The sequence below is a fragment of the Natator depressus genome, chromosome 5, assembly GCF_965152275.1.
Source record: "Natator depressus isolate rNatDep1 chromosome 5, rNatDep2.hap1, whole genome shotgun sequence".
NCBI classification, from domain to species: Eukaryota; Metazoa; Chordata; order Testudines; family Cheloniidae; genus Natator; species Natator depressus.
The window spans coordinates 78751083-78767225 of record NC_134238.1 but is presented as its reverse complement, the minus strand read 5'-3'; the positions used below and the strand labels follow the sequence as shown (position 1 = coordinate 78767225).

Below are 16143 nucleotides of genomic sequence, written 5' to 3'. Positions count from 1 at the left end.
ACAACAACACTACAAACAACATGTAGGTTAAAGGGCAGCTAGCAACCCAAAGACCTATTAAAATAAATTTGGATTACTCCTTTACTGCTGCAACTGTTTGTTCTGGTCACTGTTATCTCATATATGTGCTTAGGGAACAGTATGGTTAGTGATAAATCTTTAGCTTACCTGCTCTCCTTCCTAGTCTTCTGTAAGACTTCATTCAGCATATTATAAATATCCCCACAAAGCTTTTTCATAGCAAAAACATGACATACTCGCAGTTATCAGGGAGTAATAGATCTGCTGTGTTCAGTGAGTGGCAATAGTTGCTAGGAAGTTCTCTTGATTTTATAGTACCCAATCATCAGTTTTTAAAGGCACAGTACTTCTATTAACTGATACCTAAAACACTACTACTACTTCAGAGTAAACAGATCTGTCTGGTGGGCATGAGGGAGGTGTTGGGGGATATAGAGCCCATTTTCATGTTATGTCAAAACAACAAAACAAAGCAGAAACTGTTCCAGCTGTTGTGGAACTAGCACAGGGGAGAGGAAAGAGAATCAATCTTGCCCAATTACCCCATCAGTTCTGTAGATGAAAGCTATGGAAATTCTTTCAGTCCTAATGTACCTGAGGAGGGGACAGACACAGGCCCTAGGAAAGTCCAATAGGCCAGTTTGCATTTATAACTAGAACTCCAGAAGAAGTGAGGGCTTGTGTATGCATGAGAGAGAGTGCTGGGAAGCTGCTCTGTGTTAGGCTGGTATAATGTGAGAGCAAAGGGTTATGTCTAGCTAGGCACTTATGTAAAATTAATATTGACAGCTCTGTACTATGGATCAACCTATTCTTTACTTTACATATTCTTTACTTTACATAAATAATTGATGTCATCTTACTTCTTAGCTATTGTTATATTAGCTTTGACTTTTTGTGAGTTTCCTGCCCCAAGTACTGTAAATCGTTAGCAATTGTTACTTGCTTTAGGGTTATGCATCCTTTTCAAGGGGCACCATTTCCCCCACCTGCATGGGTGTGAAGTTGACACCACATTGAATCCTTATGGACCATCCTCAATCCTCATGCTGTACATTATTTCATCCCCAGGGTGAGGATAACAAGTCCTTGCTAGAAGAGTACAGTAGGCAGTCAAAATTTTTAAAAGTGGCTGATGGTTTTGGGAATGCAGCTTGTGACATCTTTAGGGGTGTCTGATTTTCATAGGAAGTTCAACACTTTCTGAAAAGCCCCTTTTAAAGGTGCTTCAAGTTGGACACCTAAAATCACTAGTCACTTCTGAAAACTTGGGCTTCTCCATTACATTTTTCCCCATGAAATTTGTAGGAAACAAAATTACTCTGTAGAGAATTCCAGCAAGTGCATTTTGTATCCATTTGTTTGGGAAGTAGTGTAGTCCTTCTTCCCTGTCCAACTAGTTTGATTTTAAAATCTAAAACACACCATAAAAACCTCCTGATTAGCAGTTCGTCATCACTAAGTTCAGTAAAGATCTCTTCCAAAGTAGGTGTAATCAGAGCTTGCCTAGTATAAAACCCCTCCCCACCGCACTTGCTGTTAATAGGTAGAACTATTTGGTATGGTCTTCAAAATAAAATCAGTTGACCCTGTTTCTGAGGCAACTTTTCTGTGCTTTGTAATTTCAAGAATTGCTTTTAATTGATACCCTCTGCAAATTCAAAGTGAGCTTTTCAGTTGGATGGAGTTACATAGGCAGCTCTGTATAGTCTCCACAAGGTTTGAAAGACACCAGGTTTAGGAATATTGTTCAGATGTATTTGAACACAGACTGTGATAGTCTTTTCTCCATCCTGGGCTCTCTTTGAATTAAATAGGCACATCCAAAGGCACATCCAAAGGCAACATTGGCCCTTAGATCTAGATAATGAATTTTTTTTTGGACAAATAGTTAATTTGCCAAAACATGACTTGAAACTTTATGTGAATTTGACCCAATTAGTTCTCCCTGGAAAAAATTTATTGCAGGCCAGCAAAATAAGACCGAATGTATTTTCCCCATTTTAACTTTTAGCCCAGGGGTTAGGGTATTTGCATGAGATATGGGAAACCCCAGCTTAAATTCCCTCCACAGAGCAAGGACTTGAACTCAGCACTGCCCCCTCCCAGGTGAGTGCCTCAAAATCATCACTAGGCTATAGAGTCATTCTCTTGTGCTGTCTCTCTTTGGCCCACTGAATGTGTAGGTAGGTCCACAAAGTGGACCAGCTTCAACAGGAGAGATTGAGAGCAATGCCTCCTAAAACAGGCTATAGCCTGGTCATTACAGTGCTCACCTGGGAGACAGCAAATCTGAGTGCTAGGCACAGCTCCAGAGGGGGGGATTTAAACCTGGTCTCCCACATCTCAGACAAGTACCATAACCATGGCCCTAAAGGTTATAAAACAAACATATGCTCACTGTTATTTTGCTTGCCTGAAACAGACTTTTCTGATCTGCAGACAAATCCCAAACATTTTCAGCACTAAACCAAAACACTGATTGTTTTTGCCCAACTCTACTTAAAGTTGCCTCAAGAGGCAAAAAAATTTAGTACAATCTCTGTTGTGACATCTCTCCAAGTAACGTCATGGAGAAATCTATTACCAGCATTGGCACACAATTCATACTGCAAACTCTGAGGCCCAGGTCTACTGCTGGCCTACAGCTCTTGTAGACCAGGTGTTTCCAGGGGCTGTTGTGGGATGGACCAGGCTGTGTTAGGGTGAGAGGAGATCAGACTGGGGAGATCCAGTGTTTTGGCCATTCCTCACTACCATAATCCTCAGCAGCGGAATCACATTAGGACAGCTATCGGCAGTGTCCTAGCTTGCACTAGGGGCTGAGCCAGCCCCTGGATAAGGGAGTTGCCTCTCCTGTCCCTTGCATTAAATTCTCTGGTGGAAGTCAGCTACTGCCCTCCATTGCACCCATGCAACTCCACTGACCTCACAAGTGAGGGCAGAGTTTGGCTCATATTTGGGAATGTGAGGTGAAAAGTTGTGTGTGGAAATATCTTAAGATGTTTATCAGTTTGCTCAACGAGTAATATTTATACATCTAAGTAAATATGAAAGACCTTCCCAGAAACTTGACAGCCACAAAGAGTACATTCAGTGGAACTTCTGCCATCTGTGTTTCGGGTGGGATGGAAAGTGGCCACTTGAGTGTGGAACTCTAACTTCCAGCATGCTGAAGAGCCAAGCCTTGTGGTGCTCTCTTCACTGTGGTGTGTATTTGTGGGGAAACCACATCAACCTGAAACAGATCCACTGAATGGGAGAGGTGCCCATGTGCACCATATACGACTGTCCCCTGGCTCAGCTGTGCAGATCGCTGCACCTTGCCTACAGGCTGAGGGCAACAGAGGCTTCTGTCCCACATTCTTCAGGCACAGCTTTTCCCAAGGTTCACAGCAAACATGTTACAAATATTGGCCAGATCCTCACTGGTGCTAGAACTAGGGGTGCTGGTGGGGCTCCAACACGCCTGTGCTTGAAGTAGTAAGAACCACCACATGCATGGTTTCCATCAGCAGCATCCCCACTATAAGAATTGTTCCTGCAAATCCTCAGCTGGTGTAAACTGGCCCTGGTGTTACATGGATTTACAGCAGCTGAGGATCTTCTCCAGTGGCCGGAGATGAGGAAAAATGCATCCACACTGAGAATCTGAATGAAAGCCTTCAATGGAAAGACTCTCATGGCCTGCATTAGGCTTTTGATCAGGCCCTAGTTGCATTGTGTAGTATGATGTATTAGAAGAAGGTTTGAAAACAGATTCTGGAGGTACAAAACAGATTCAGAGTAAGAGCAACATTTCAGACTGCAAAAACCGGTATCAGCTTTGTTTATGGTATAAAACTAACTGCCACATGTGGAATGTACAAGCAAAATTGTAAGCACCAAACTTTTTAAAAGTTTATTTTTTATTAAACAAAATAAGGTACATTTCACAGAAATGATTATAAAAATACATATATAAACATCTGTTTACTTACAGGCTCTATCTTATGCTACTCTAAATATTGCCTCATGAAAACCAACCAACCAACTTGGTAAACCAAAGAGTTAAAATCAACAGTTACTTCATCATTTAAGGCTCTGTGAAAACAACAGAACAATGTAACAAGAGGGACACCTATTTTTCTTCTGTTCACTCCAGTAGAATAGCTTCTGTCATTGTATTTTCATTAACTTGACAGTTCCCATTGTGTAAGGGTGATAGACTCTGTGGGATCTTCCGTGACCAAATTAGCTATGGGACTCCCAGTAACTGGAATGGGAACTGCACAGCTAAGACCTCATGCAACCCTTTGAAAAGCTGACAGTGTGTTAGCACTGGAGGGCATCATGAGCAAACTGTGTTACAATGATAGATTTAAAATATACTGGAGATTTTAAACTGTGCTTAGGTGGCACACTGGGCTGCTATCCTTGTAAACAGTTTGCAGAAGCTACAGTTCATAGTGGGTGGGGTATTCTGTAAAAATTGTGAGTGATTGCATAGGGCTTGATCTTGTCATCTACTGGGCGCTTAATTTCCATTGAAGTCAATGGGCCAGATCCTCAGCTGGCATTAAGCTGGTATAGCTCCAGTGAAGTGAATGGAGTTGTGCTGATTTACACCAGCTGAGAATCTGGCACATAAAGAGAAGAGTGCACTCAGCACCTCAGAGAATCAGGCCCAGAGAGACCAGACATGAAGTTGTTTGACACATGCATAGATTTTGGGGAATTGGGGCAGAAGAGAAGAAAACTAAAAATGGAGGGTTTATTCATAACTACAGTAATATTAGAGAGACAGGTGTCTCTCTCCAAAAGACAACAAGCATTTGCACATGATGGTTCTGTAGCTGTACATCCAGGACCAAATTCTGCTCTGTCACATCCATGTAAATGGAAAAACAGATATCGTGATAAAGGGAGTTACTCCAGATTTACACTGGAGTAACCAAGAACAGAATTTGGCCCCAAACTATAAAAATCACATTGTGTCTACTGATGTGTGACTAGCAATGGAAAGACATTATTGTCAGAATACACAGATATATTTTATTGCACAAGAATAAACCACTCTCCAGATTCTTGAGATAGAGGAGCTACTGCAGGAGTCTAAGTGTGGCTTTAGATTAAAAAAATGGAACACGAACTCCAGCCTGCAGAGTTCACTGCAGTGTTTGATACTGCTTATCAGACGCAGGAGAATGAGGTATGAAGTAGCCCAGAACATGAAGGTTTCAATCACCATCTTCAAGTAGTCTTTGTAAGTTGTTTTGTATCTTAAAGAAGAACAGAAGGTTCAGATAAACTTACTTCTTATTCACACAGTTAGAAGGAATTCTTCAGTGCAAGTCTGAGTGCACCAGTTAATTCTGGCACTGCTATTTATACCCTTTTAAATGGTTGCTATAATGAAGTCAACCCAACATCCATGTGTACCAGCCAGGTACAGAGCTGTCTCTTGGGTACGGCAAATCAGGGCGACTGCCCTGGGCCTCATGCTTTGTGGGGTCCCCACACTGCGATAAAATTGTGAGGAGGCAGGCGGGGAGGTGAGGCGGGAGGGTGAGTGGGGTGAGGAAGCGGATGGGGAGGTGAGCGGCAGGCAGATGGGCAAGGAGGAGCCCCCCTACCAGAACCTTCCCCCAGCGCCTCCGACCTGCCAGCGGGCCCCGCCAATCAGCATCTCCCCCTCCCTCTCAGTGCCTACTGCCTGCCGGGGATCAGATGCTTTATGGCGTGAGGAGGCACTGGGGGGTGGCGGTGGGAGGGGAGAGGAGTGAGGGCACAGCGTGCTTGGGGGAGGGGGCAGAACTGGGCAGGGAAGAGACAGGGTGGAGGTGGGAAAAGGTGGGGTGGAGGCAGGTCCTGGACAGAGCCAGGGGGAAGCACCCTCCCTCCCCCCGGCAGATTAGAAACTCTGCACCTTTGTCCCGGGCCCGCACCCTCCTAGGGATGGCCCTGGCCAGGTACAAACTCAGCTGGAAAGCTGGAACTGAGGTGGCAGGACTTAGGAGCACTTTAGGTAAATTCCATAACTGCCTAAGTTTGAGCTAGTGAAAGAGCAGGGCTACTCCATGAAGAACAGTAAAGTTGGTAAAAAAAAAACAAACAAACCAAAAAACCCAGTAATTAATTTCATTAAAGCTTTGAAGTGATTTATCAATATGTTGTAATTTTTCAAAATTTCATAATTGATCTTTTTTGATAATTGAAAAATGGTGACCATCTTTATAGGTGGCCAAAATCTCAAGAAAACATCTACAGAACTTTTATCAAAAGCCTTTGGGTTTTTCAAAGTGGGAAATTCAAAGTGTTTTGGCAAGCTCAAACAGGACAGGCTTCCCCCTCATCCTATGGACAGTAGGACACAATCTACAGATCATGAGGTAAAACATTCTATGCTCCAGAAATTAGCTTAATCCTTTAAGTAGAAGCAAGGTGGCAGCCAGCACCAGGGAGAAAACACTGGGCTCTATTCTCTGCCCCAGCTGCTTTGTGTTGTTGAAGGCAGTGCAAAGCAGCCAAAATGCTACCCAAGGGAACCACTGGATGTTGCAAAGCTGGCTTAGCCAGCCCTGTGTCTCCTGTTTCTCTCCCCACTTCAGCATAAGGCATGTCAAGGTGTTCTGCCAGCGCCTCAGCTGCCGTAGCCACTGGCTACAGATGGTGTAATATGGCGCTGCCTTAAGGCTGCTCTAAAATTATGCCATGTCCAGTCCAGCCCCCAGTTGACCCAGGATCGGGGAAAGTTACCTTAAAGCCACATTATCATACCTCACTCCCCTCCCCCACACTTTCCTGAGGCACAAACAAACAAACAAACAAACACTTTAAGAAAAAAAAGTGGGGATGGGTTCACTGAGGGAAGGAAGAAAAGAAAAAAATGAAGTCTGCTTCCAGGTTAATATATACAAATTTATCTAGTGCTTGCATTTTAATTTTATTCCCTTCTCAGAAGAGGTGGAGGAGTCAACGGGGATCCTGGGGCTCCTTTATGTGAGGCACACCAGTCCTTTTGGTTTTTAATTTCAAGCATTTGTCTGGTGCATACATCTGGTACGTTTGGCAATCATACTGTATGAAGCCCATCAAAAACAGTCTAGAAGTGCTAGATATTGTGGTACTAAGCCAATGGGAATTCAGTGGCCGACAAGTGTGGAAATCAATAGAGCTGGGAGAACCACAAGATTGCATTCAAAAGAGGTCACTGCAACAGGGTCAAATTCTGAACAGGCTTTCTGAGAGTAGGTTTAAGGCCAGACTTCTGCAAGTCTATGGGGAAGATGTGATGAGGAGAGGAAAGCATACATTAAGTACAGGTACCAGAACTAACTACTTTCCTCATTTAAAAAAAAAAATTGTAACATCAGAGCACAATGTCAATCCAGCAGTAAAATTTTCACAAACCACAAACAGCTCATTATTTCATAATTATTAACTTAGGTACTTGCTAAGGTTTAGCAACTCGTTACTGAAGAGTGCCAGTGCTCGTTTAAGAGAGGTGTGTTGGTATACAACAACCTCTGCTCAGAGGACACTAGGACCATTGTGTTGTAAATTGGCAGCAATCCAAGTGTGATAAGAAGCATAGTTAAGGTATCTTTAGGGGTTCAATTCTTTTGGCCCCAGTTGAGCAAAGCATTTAACTTTAAGCATAGGCTCAAGTCCCACTGAAATCAATGAGACTTCAGAACACGCTCATGTGCTTTGCTGAACTGAAGCATTAGTCTTTATATGAGAAATCCCATTGTAATGATTTGGCCTGTGTACTTGGGTCAAGACTGCAGAAGCAGTCTACTCACTATATGGTAAGATACATTCAGAATCTCCTCTCACTCACTAGTTTTAAACTAGTAAACATTGACACTGAAGTCAATGGAATGACTTCAGATTTACACTGAGGAAAGAATCAAGCCCCATTTCCTTGGTAGCAAAGTTGTTCTGAAACCTTTGACATATAGCTAGCACTGATATTAAGAAAAGGAGTACTTGTGGCACCTTAGAGACTAACAGATTTATTTGAGCATAAGCTTTTGTGAGCTACAGCTCACTTCATCGGATGCATTCAGTGGAAAATGTGAATGCATCCGATGAAGTGAGCTGTAGCTCATGAAAGCTTATGCTCAAATAAATCTGTTAGTCTCTAAGGTGCCACAAGTCCTCCTTTTCTTTTTGTGGATACAGACTAACACGGCTGCTACTCTGAAACCAGTGATATTAAATAATTTCAGTGACATGCAACCTGAAAAGTTTGCTCTTGAAAAACAAACTGTATTAAAGACCTTGGCAAGCTATCAACATTTTAGAAACAAAAACTCATGTGATTTTAGTATGTAGGAATTCAAATAAAGGGTTATTACAGTAGAAATACAACTTACATGCTGTGTCAGTGGAAAAAAATGAAACATCTTAGTTTTAATTATCAGTTTACTGCACTTGAAATATAAATGTAACCAATTGAAAATATACCTTCCTGCCTACCCTTCTTTTGTTTGATTTTCCAGCTGGGGAAAGCAAATACCTTTAGTTCTGCAATTAGTAAATGGAAGAGAGAAGAGGTCATCTGCAGGGAACAAATGGCTGGTGCATTCATGTTACCAAGCAGCAACAGGCTATTACTAAATACCCACTTTGTAGGTGAACACTGGCATTCCAGCAGCTTTTATTGTTTGGACAAAAACAGACTGAAGAAACAGATCACCTAAGAAAGGTAATATCAAAAGTCTGTTGCCTTACCAGCCAAAAATGAAGGTCATTAACTGATCATAAACACAACAAATCACTGGAGGTTTCAGAGTAATTAAATGGCAATTGATCTCTCAACCTCTCATAAGGGAGTACTCACATATACTAACACAGGTTCTCGGGCTTAACTGTTAATTTATGCCATTGTCCAAGAACCATCTCACCTCAGGAAGGTGGTGCACACTCTTCCAGAGATGCTGTTCTGAGATCTACAAAAGCAAATCTTTCCCAAAAACTTTTGGGAAAGACAAACATCAGTGGTTTGACAAGGACCTGCTGTCCTCATCGTGTATGCTGAGTACTGGGCATTTAAGTACTTGCCTAATTTTATTCATCTCAATAAATTACCTTTTCCAATTTTATGAGGTTAGCTGTTAGTTCACCACAGAGGGCATCAGCATTAATTTGCAGATGGGATCCCAGGCCTTGTTGCACTGGCTGGCTGTTAAACAAAAGAATGAGATGTGAAGGAGAAAAGCAAAGATGAGGACATGTAATAGAAATTTTATATAGAGAGCAATGAATGATTTGAATGGGAACATTGTTAGTGCGATACTTATTTAGCACAGTATTTCTGTAATGTAATTTGTGCCCCCAGACTACATTCTTTACCAGACTAATTCTGCAGAAACCAAGATGGAAATTAAGCATTTTTATTAGTAAAATCCCTCTGTAAGTATGCTTGTGTCTTATGACATGGATCCAAACAAAGTGGGGAAAAAAAGTGTGGAAAGTGCACATTAGGATCACTCTATATCCTTTTAAACGTTTGGACCACATTGGAATGACTCTCCCTCCATTATCAAAGTGGTTTGAAGGGGCCATAACAGTCTCACACAACTCTAAATAAGGGAAAAACCAGTGGATGAACAGCTTTCCAGACATTCCAGTTAAGGATAAGGCATTTTTCTCTTCTTACGCCTTTAAATTAATAATCAAGAGCCTAACTCTGCCCTCTGATAGATACACACTACCCCCACTGTCAATGGAACCTGCAGAAGTAACTGAGAGCAGAATTAGACCCTAAATGGTGCAATAGTTTCTCTAAATGGCCTGGAGTGTTTTGTCATGGAATGTTTTGTCATGGAGGACTGCCTCAGGAAAATGGAGTTAGAAGTGTAACGTAACTTGACCCAAGAGATTGGGACCTTTCAATACGTTGCAGACAGGCCCACCCATTCTGGGTACGGCACTGCCTAGTGTTAAGTTTAGCTTTAGCTTTTTGTTGCTTTCTTTGGCTGCTTGCTTTTCAGGGGGTGCTTCGCCAGCGGGCCGACTGTGTCAACATTTCCGGGTACAACACCTGCTGCTGCAGTTTTGCATGCTGGTTTACTATTTGATTTTTAACTGTTTTTTGCATGCTAGATTAGGAAGGTTCACAGTCACATGAGGGAGAGAATATAGTCCACTCTTGAATGTAACGCTAAATAAACTAGTCAGTTTCCCCTATTATATCCACCTGTGAACCCCACTAGCTATGGTTTTGGTGCAGCGACTAGGCGTTGCTATGTCTGGGTAGGATCATAAATTTCTGGGGCTTAGACCAGTGCTGGGTCAGGAGCCATAGCTGAAGCAAGTTGTGCTCTGCCCTGCTGTGGAATAACTATTTCTTCTCTAATTGGCTCTCTTAAGGACAGCTATCTCCCTCCTGCTGGGTCCCATTCCTTCCCTGAGCTCAGGAATCATGTGCTTCCAGCAGACAGAGTGTAGGAGGAGCCTGGGGAAAAATCTGTATTGTCAGACTTTCATAGAGCCCCCAGCTGCTCTGTGCTGAAGACCAGGTTGGCTCCCGACAACAGGTAGGTGCAGAATGAGGTTGGCAAAGGAAACGTTATTTGTTTTTGTTTATAAAAACAGCAAAGAAATGGGGCCTGGAGAGGGAACTATGATGTAACGAGGAGCAGGCCCTGTGTTTGCTTAGGTACCTCAGGAGGGTCAGTGAGTTGCTTATAAATATACTATGTACGTCACTGCCTTTTACCCAGGATGACGAATGTTTATTTGGAGGGTCCGAAAGGTTAATCCAAACTCTCCACGCACTACTTACTTTTTATTGCCTTTTCCATTAACTGAGGCCATTGTTTTGGTGCATGGAAATCTATTTTAAACCACCTGAAAGTGCAGATGAGAGTTTATTGGTGTGGTATTGGGGATTGTGCCTTCAATGGCTGAGATTACCAGACAGAGTCTGGATGGGGCACCGTGAAGCTCTTGTTAAGCACAGCCAACTGGAAGCAAACACAGAATAAACTTGATCTCTTGCAAGCACCTTAAGCACTGAATGATCCCTGAATACCACAATGGCTGTACTAGAAATAAATGCTTATTAGATCTGACGTCTTATATGTTTTTAGTGCAATATAGTCCTATTCAAAGTACATACTAGTCAGTAAGAATAAATATTCATGAGTTAGTGGATTAGGTTAACTGAATTACTTGTATTTTCCTAAAAAGAAAAGGAGTACTTGTGGCACCTTAGAGACTAACAAATTTATTTGAGCATAAGCTTTCGTGAACTACAGCTCATTTCATCGGATGCTGTAGCTCACGAAAGCTTGTGCTCAAATAAATTTGTTAGTCTCTAAAGTGCCACCAGTACTCCTTTTCTTTTTGCGAACACAGACTAACGTAGCTGCTACTCTGAAACCTTGTATTTTCCTAGCTGCTTCTCCCCTTTCCCCATTAATATATTTTACAGTTTAAGGCTAGGTCTGCACTTAAAAGTTTTGCTTGGAGACCTATGTCAGTTAGGAGTATGGGGAAAAAAATCAAGCCCCCTACCAACATAGCTATGCTGACAAAGCCTTAGTGTAGGCACAGTTATAATGACAAAAATGTCCTTGAGCTGGTATAGCTTATTTTATTTGAAAAACTGGTATAAGATATACCTGCAAAAAGACCCAAAAAACAACCCCACCCCCCCATCTATATAAACTATGTCCCCAGTACGGGGGTTGCCAATATAATTATACCAGTATAGCTATACCAGCAAACCCCTTCTAGTGTAGATCAGACCTAAATCTATGAAGCAAGAAAACAGCCACTGGGGACAAATTTTTCCCCTGACCTGAGCTCTGCATGCTGCTGCAACATTGAGGGAATGGAACTGGGCCACAAGGGTCATGGGAAAATTCCCCTAGCGAACGCACAGCAGACATAAAAGTGGCCTTAACAATTTCTGGTGGAGGGGGCAGGCCCATAGTGCACAGCACTATGGGGGGTTCCAGCCTGCTCTGAACTGTGTAGCAGTCTATAGGTGCCCTTCAGGAGGCTGCTGTAAATTAAAGGACTTTTTGCCTACTCTAATTTATGCTGATGATGGCCACCCTGGCACTCAGAGCAGTCCAAATTCTTGAGGGAGTAAACCTTTTCCTTTTCTTTGTGCTACATCACAAAATGGGGTACTGGTGCAGCCTGAAGATGAAGGTAGCCCATACCTTCAGGAACCCTCTTCCCCACAGTGCACACAATCAGACGAACCTGCCTACAGGTTCTGACCTGTCTAAAGCAGGGATCTCAAACTCAAATCACCACGAGGGCCACATGAAGACTAGTACATTGGCCCGAGGGCCGCATTGCTGAAACCTTTTCATACAAAGATACAAAAGCGCCCCCTTCTGCCCCCGGCCCCGCCCCCACTCCATGAGGACCTGCCCCTTCCCTGCCCCCATTCCAACCCCTTCCCCAAAGTCCCGACCCCCTCCCTGCCCCTATTCCAACCCCTTCACCAAATCCCCACCCTAGCCCCGCCTCTTCTCCACCTCCTCCCCTGAGCGCGCTGTGTCCCCACTCCTCCCCCCTCCCTCCTGGAAAGTCTTAAGTGCCGCCAAAGAGCTGTCTCGGGGACATGGTGTGCTGGGGCGGAAGGAGGAGGAGGTGGAGCGGGGGGTGAGGGGAGCTATGCTGAGCCACAGGAAATAACTCGTGGCCTGTGGGCTGTGTGTTTTAGGTCTAAAGCTAGCCAGATAGCACCTGGAGAATACAGGTTTCCTTTGCAGAACAGCCAGTTTCAGGAACTCTGAAATATGCCTCTTTGAAGGGAGGGTACAGTCCAACTCTAGATTGTCCCATAACACCCTGTGTCACCTTTAGTCCCAATTAACTGAAATTTGCTTAAATCCAGGTTATACCTAAATTCTCTTGAAAAACTTTTACCCCAATGCTCCTGAGAAACAGAAGAAGTTATGAGATGAGACTAATGCAGGCTCAAGAACCGCATCGCACTAAATTGTTGTCAATTATCATGAGGTTTTGAAGAAGACAGGTGTTCAGCAGGGCTTAGTGTGTAAAACAGAAGATTATTATTCTCCTTTAAAAATGATGTCTTCTTACTCATTAATATGGGAGGCAACAAAGGAAGCCATGGAGACTAGCCGTTCCTCCAGAACATTGATTTTATATCTCATGTAGAAGGTAGACAGGACTAGGACACAGACACTGCAGGGGAAAAATAAATGACAAGACAGCTGCGTTAGTTGGAACATAGTACCCTCAGACAGATGTATCTGAAAAGAAGTTTGATAATACTTGTCATTTTAAAAATCAGTGAATAAAGTTATTTGTGCACTGTACAATTCCAAGCGTGGGATTTTCAAAGCTGCCTTAGAGCATTGGACTCTCAATTCATCTGGTGCCCACATGTTTCAGGTAGCTTTGAAAAATCTCATCCTTAGAGTCTACAGCAGTGCTAAGTGTTATTTGGGTGGACATTTATGTAGTGTTCTTAAACTTAGCTGTCACAATCACCACAGAGGTTTCTCTAGGGCATAAGCTAGAAAATCCACCCCTACCCTGAAGCACTTCTTTGAGCAATTTAGAAAGTTTACAAGAAATGGTATTCTGCTGGCTTTTATGCAGCAGAACACATTTTACTGTAAAATCCTATTACTGGTACACAAACAAGGAGGAATGAAGAAACCCACTTTTAAACATGCTTCTAGTTTTACACTGGGTGGGAGTGCAACTCCATTGAAATCAGCCCTGTTGTAAGACTGGTGTAATAAAGGTATGAGGAGACTCTGATGGTCTTGGTAAAGAACTGTTCACTTACAGAACTGCATAGATAACAAGTATGTGGTTCAGAGACAAAAATCTGTGGAACTTCACTCTGTGGAAGAATCCAAAGGCTCCAGTCTGGCCTGTTGTGAGAAGAACAGAATTATTTTGATCAAACTGGACTGACGTAGCACAACAAAAGAGACTTTGCAAATATGTGGCAAAGGATGTAAACAGTAAGAGACAGATACCCTACTGATGTAAATTGGCCTGCACTTATGTGGAGCTACACCAGTTTATACCAGCTGAAGATCTAGCTTTGGTTCTTTACCATTTCTGGGAATGTTCCTGCCTGTTCCTTCAGGCATATGTTTACTGCGTAGGTCTGTATGGATAGACTTTGCTTCTGCCTTGGCAACTTTCAGATGAGTCTGGGTCTCAATGACGTGATAATCTGTCAAAAACAAGACTGGATTTTAAATTAAATGAAGCACAAAGGAAATCGTTAAGGTCAGCTAAGACAGAGTTTCCCCCAATATGAAGATCTGAAGGGAAGCCCTTCTGGGATCTGGATACAGGTGGCTTAATTAGAAGATTCATCTTAAGATTTTAATACAATCTGCATAGCAGTTCAACATATTTTACAAGCTTTAAAAAAAGCAGTGGTGAAATGCTTTGCTATAATGTATTCAAGTTTCAAGTTCCTTTGGCAAGTTTAAAGTTTAAATTACTCTCCTATCTCCTCTTCAAGAAGGTACAAACAAATATTTAGTCCTAAAAGAAGGTTTCCTATATTATGAGTGGAAGTGACATGTTGATGACATGGTTACTAATCCTAGAACCTGCCCTTTTGAAACCAAGAGCACTGAAAATAATAGCTTGCTATTTTGGTAAAAACCACTATCAGGTCAATGTGACTAAATCACAAGTTCTGCCATTAGTCACACACTGACCAGCCATTCTCTTTGACTGCCAATTTATTTTGCTGGAAATTGGATGGTAGTTATATTTAGGAATCCAATTAAACTAATTCTATTCAGTTCAGGTTCTTATAGCATACCTGTAACTGTGGTATCTGAGTATGTCGCAATGATGCATTAAGCTAGTTTTTTTAAAAATGGGATGCTGGGCTTTTACTTGTGAAAGCAGGTTAGAGAAGTGCACTTTGAATAGAGTGGTACAAGGAAGTTCTTAGTTCCTGCAGGACAGAATTCTACACTCTTGAAGCAGCCTAGAGAATGCAAGTATTAGAAAAGCTGGACATATAACTGGGGATATAGCCATACTGCCATGGAAATGTGAGCTGAAACTGAAATGTGTTCAGTGGGTGGTAGCAACACAGCAGTTTAGTTGTTGCTCCCTAACACCACCAAATAGTCATTTCAGAAACCCACGTGGTAAACCTGGGGGGAAGGAGGGGGGAAATAAAACTTTGTGGCAAGTAAAAAGCCCTGCTAAATTAAACCTAACCCAGTTAATAGATTCATAGATTCTAAGACCAGAGGGGACGATTGTGATCATCTAGTCTGACCTCCTGACTAGCACAGAACAGTTTCCCAAAAATAATTTAGGCTATTCTAAACAAAAGAGGATTGATACACTGCTTCATTTGAAGTTACTGTTATTAAAATGGCTTTTCATATGATACAGATAATGATTTGGAATTGCAAGTTGGAACACAGAATGGCCCAAGAGGTGTAAAATAACTTAAGTACTAGACACTCAGGGCACATTGGCACTACTTACACTAGTGTAACACAGCAGATTTTTGCCTTATTTCTTTAGATCGCAAAGATTGACACTCCACTAGTCCCATTATAATTAAAGGATGCAACAAAATCCTCTCTGCCTCCCGCCTTCCTCATGCAATGTTTTGGGATGACTGGTTACAGAAAGCAATTACATCAAGCAAACACAGAGCTAAGGAAGGATAACTTTGTATATATTGAGGCATTCGCAGATACTGTTCAAAGAACCTTGAGTGAATAAGCTCATATGGCCAAAGCCAGCCACTTCTAATAAAATGGTGGAAAAACTGAAACATCTGCGATACTTCCCAAGGCTTCAAGGATACATAGTTTTTGTTTTGTCTATCTGGCACCATGACACAAAAGCACATATTTACTTAAACTTATATGGGATAAAGCAGGAATTCAGCTGTTCATATTAGGAATGGATCAGCAGAGAAGGAGAAAGTTACATTGCTACTTGACATATAAAACTGAAAATTAATGCAGTAGACAATACTTCATGAACTTAATCTGGTTTCCTGTACAAATGCATATACAAATCACCCCAGTCACTAGAAGTGAAAAGTAAATTAGGTTCTTGATCCTAGGAACAGAGTTTAATGCCCTTAACTCTGCAAAGACAGACCGAGCCTCAGGACAGGAGACC

The 16143-nt window shown here is 42.2% G+C and overlaps 1 protein-coding gene across 2 annotated transcripts in view; it reads right to left on the bottom strand.

Moving 5' to 3' along the window:
- Positions 1 to 4005: 4005 nt before the first annotated feature.
- The window catches only part of GRAMD2B (GRAM domain containing 2B), a 73831-nt gene continuing 61693 nt past the window's right edge, over positions 4006 to 16143 (bottom strand). The window contains exons 10-14 of one of the 2 annotated variants that reach the window (XM_074954032.1): positions 14078 to 14200; positions 13802 to 13889; positions 13084 to 13188; positions 9100 to 9193; positions 5111 to 5282 (exon numbers count right to left, since the gene is read on the bottom strand). In XM_074954032.1, coding sequence (XP_074810133.1) covers positions 5241 to 5282; positions 9100 to 9193; positions 13084 to 13188; positions 13802 to 13889; positions 14078 to 14200 — 452 coding nt within the window. In that variant the 3' untranslated portion in view covers positions 5111 to 5240. Of the gene's footprint in view, positions 5283 to 9099; positions 9194 to 13083; positions 13189 to 13801; positions 13890 to 14077; positions 14201 to 16143 lie in introns of both variants that reach the window. The other variant, XM_074954031.1, reaches the window with a different exon arrangement.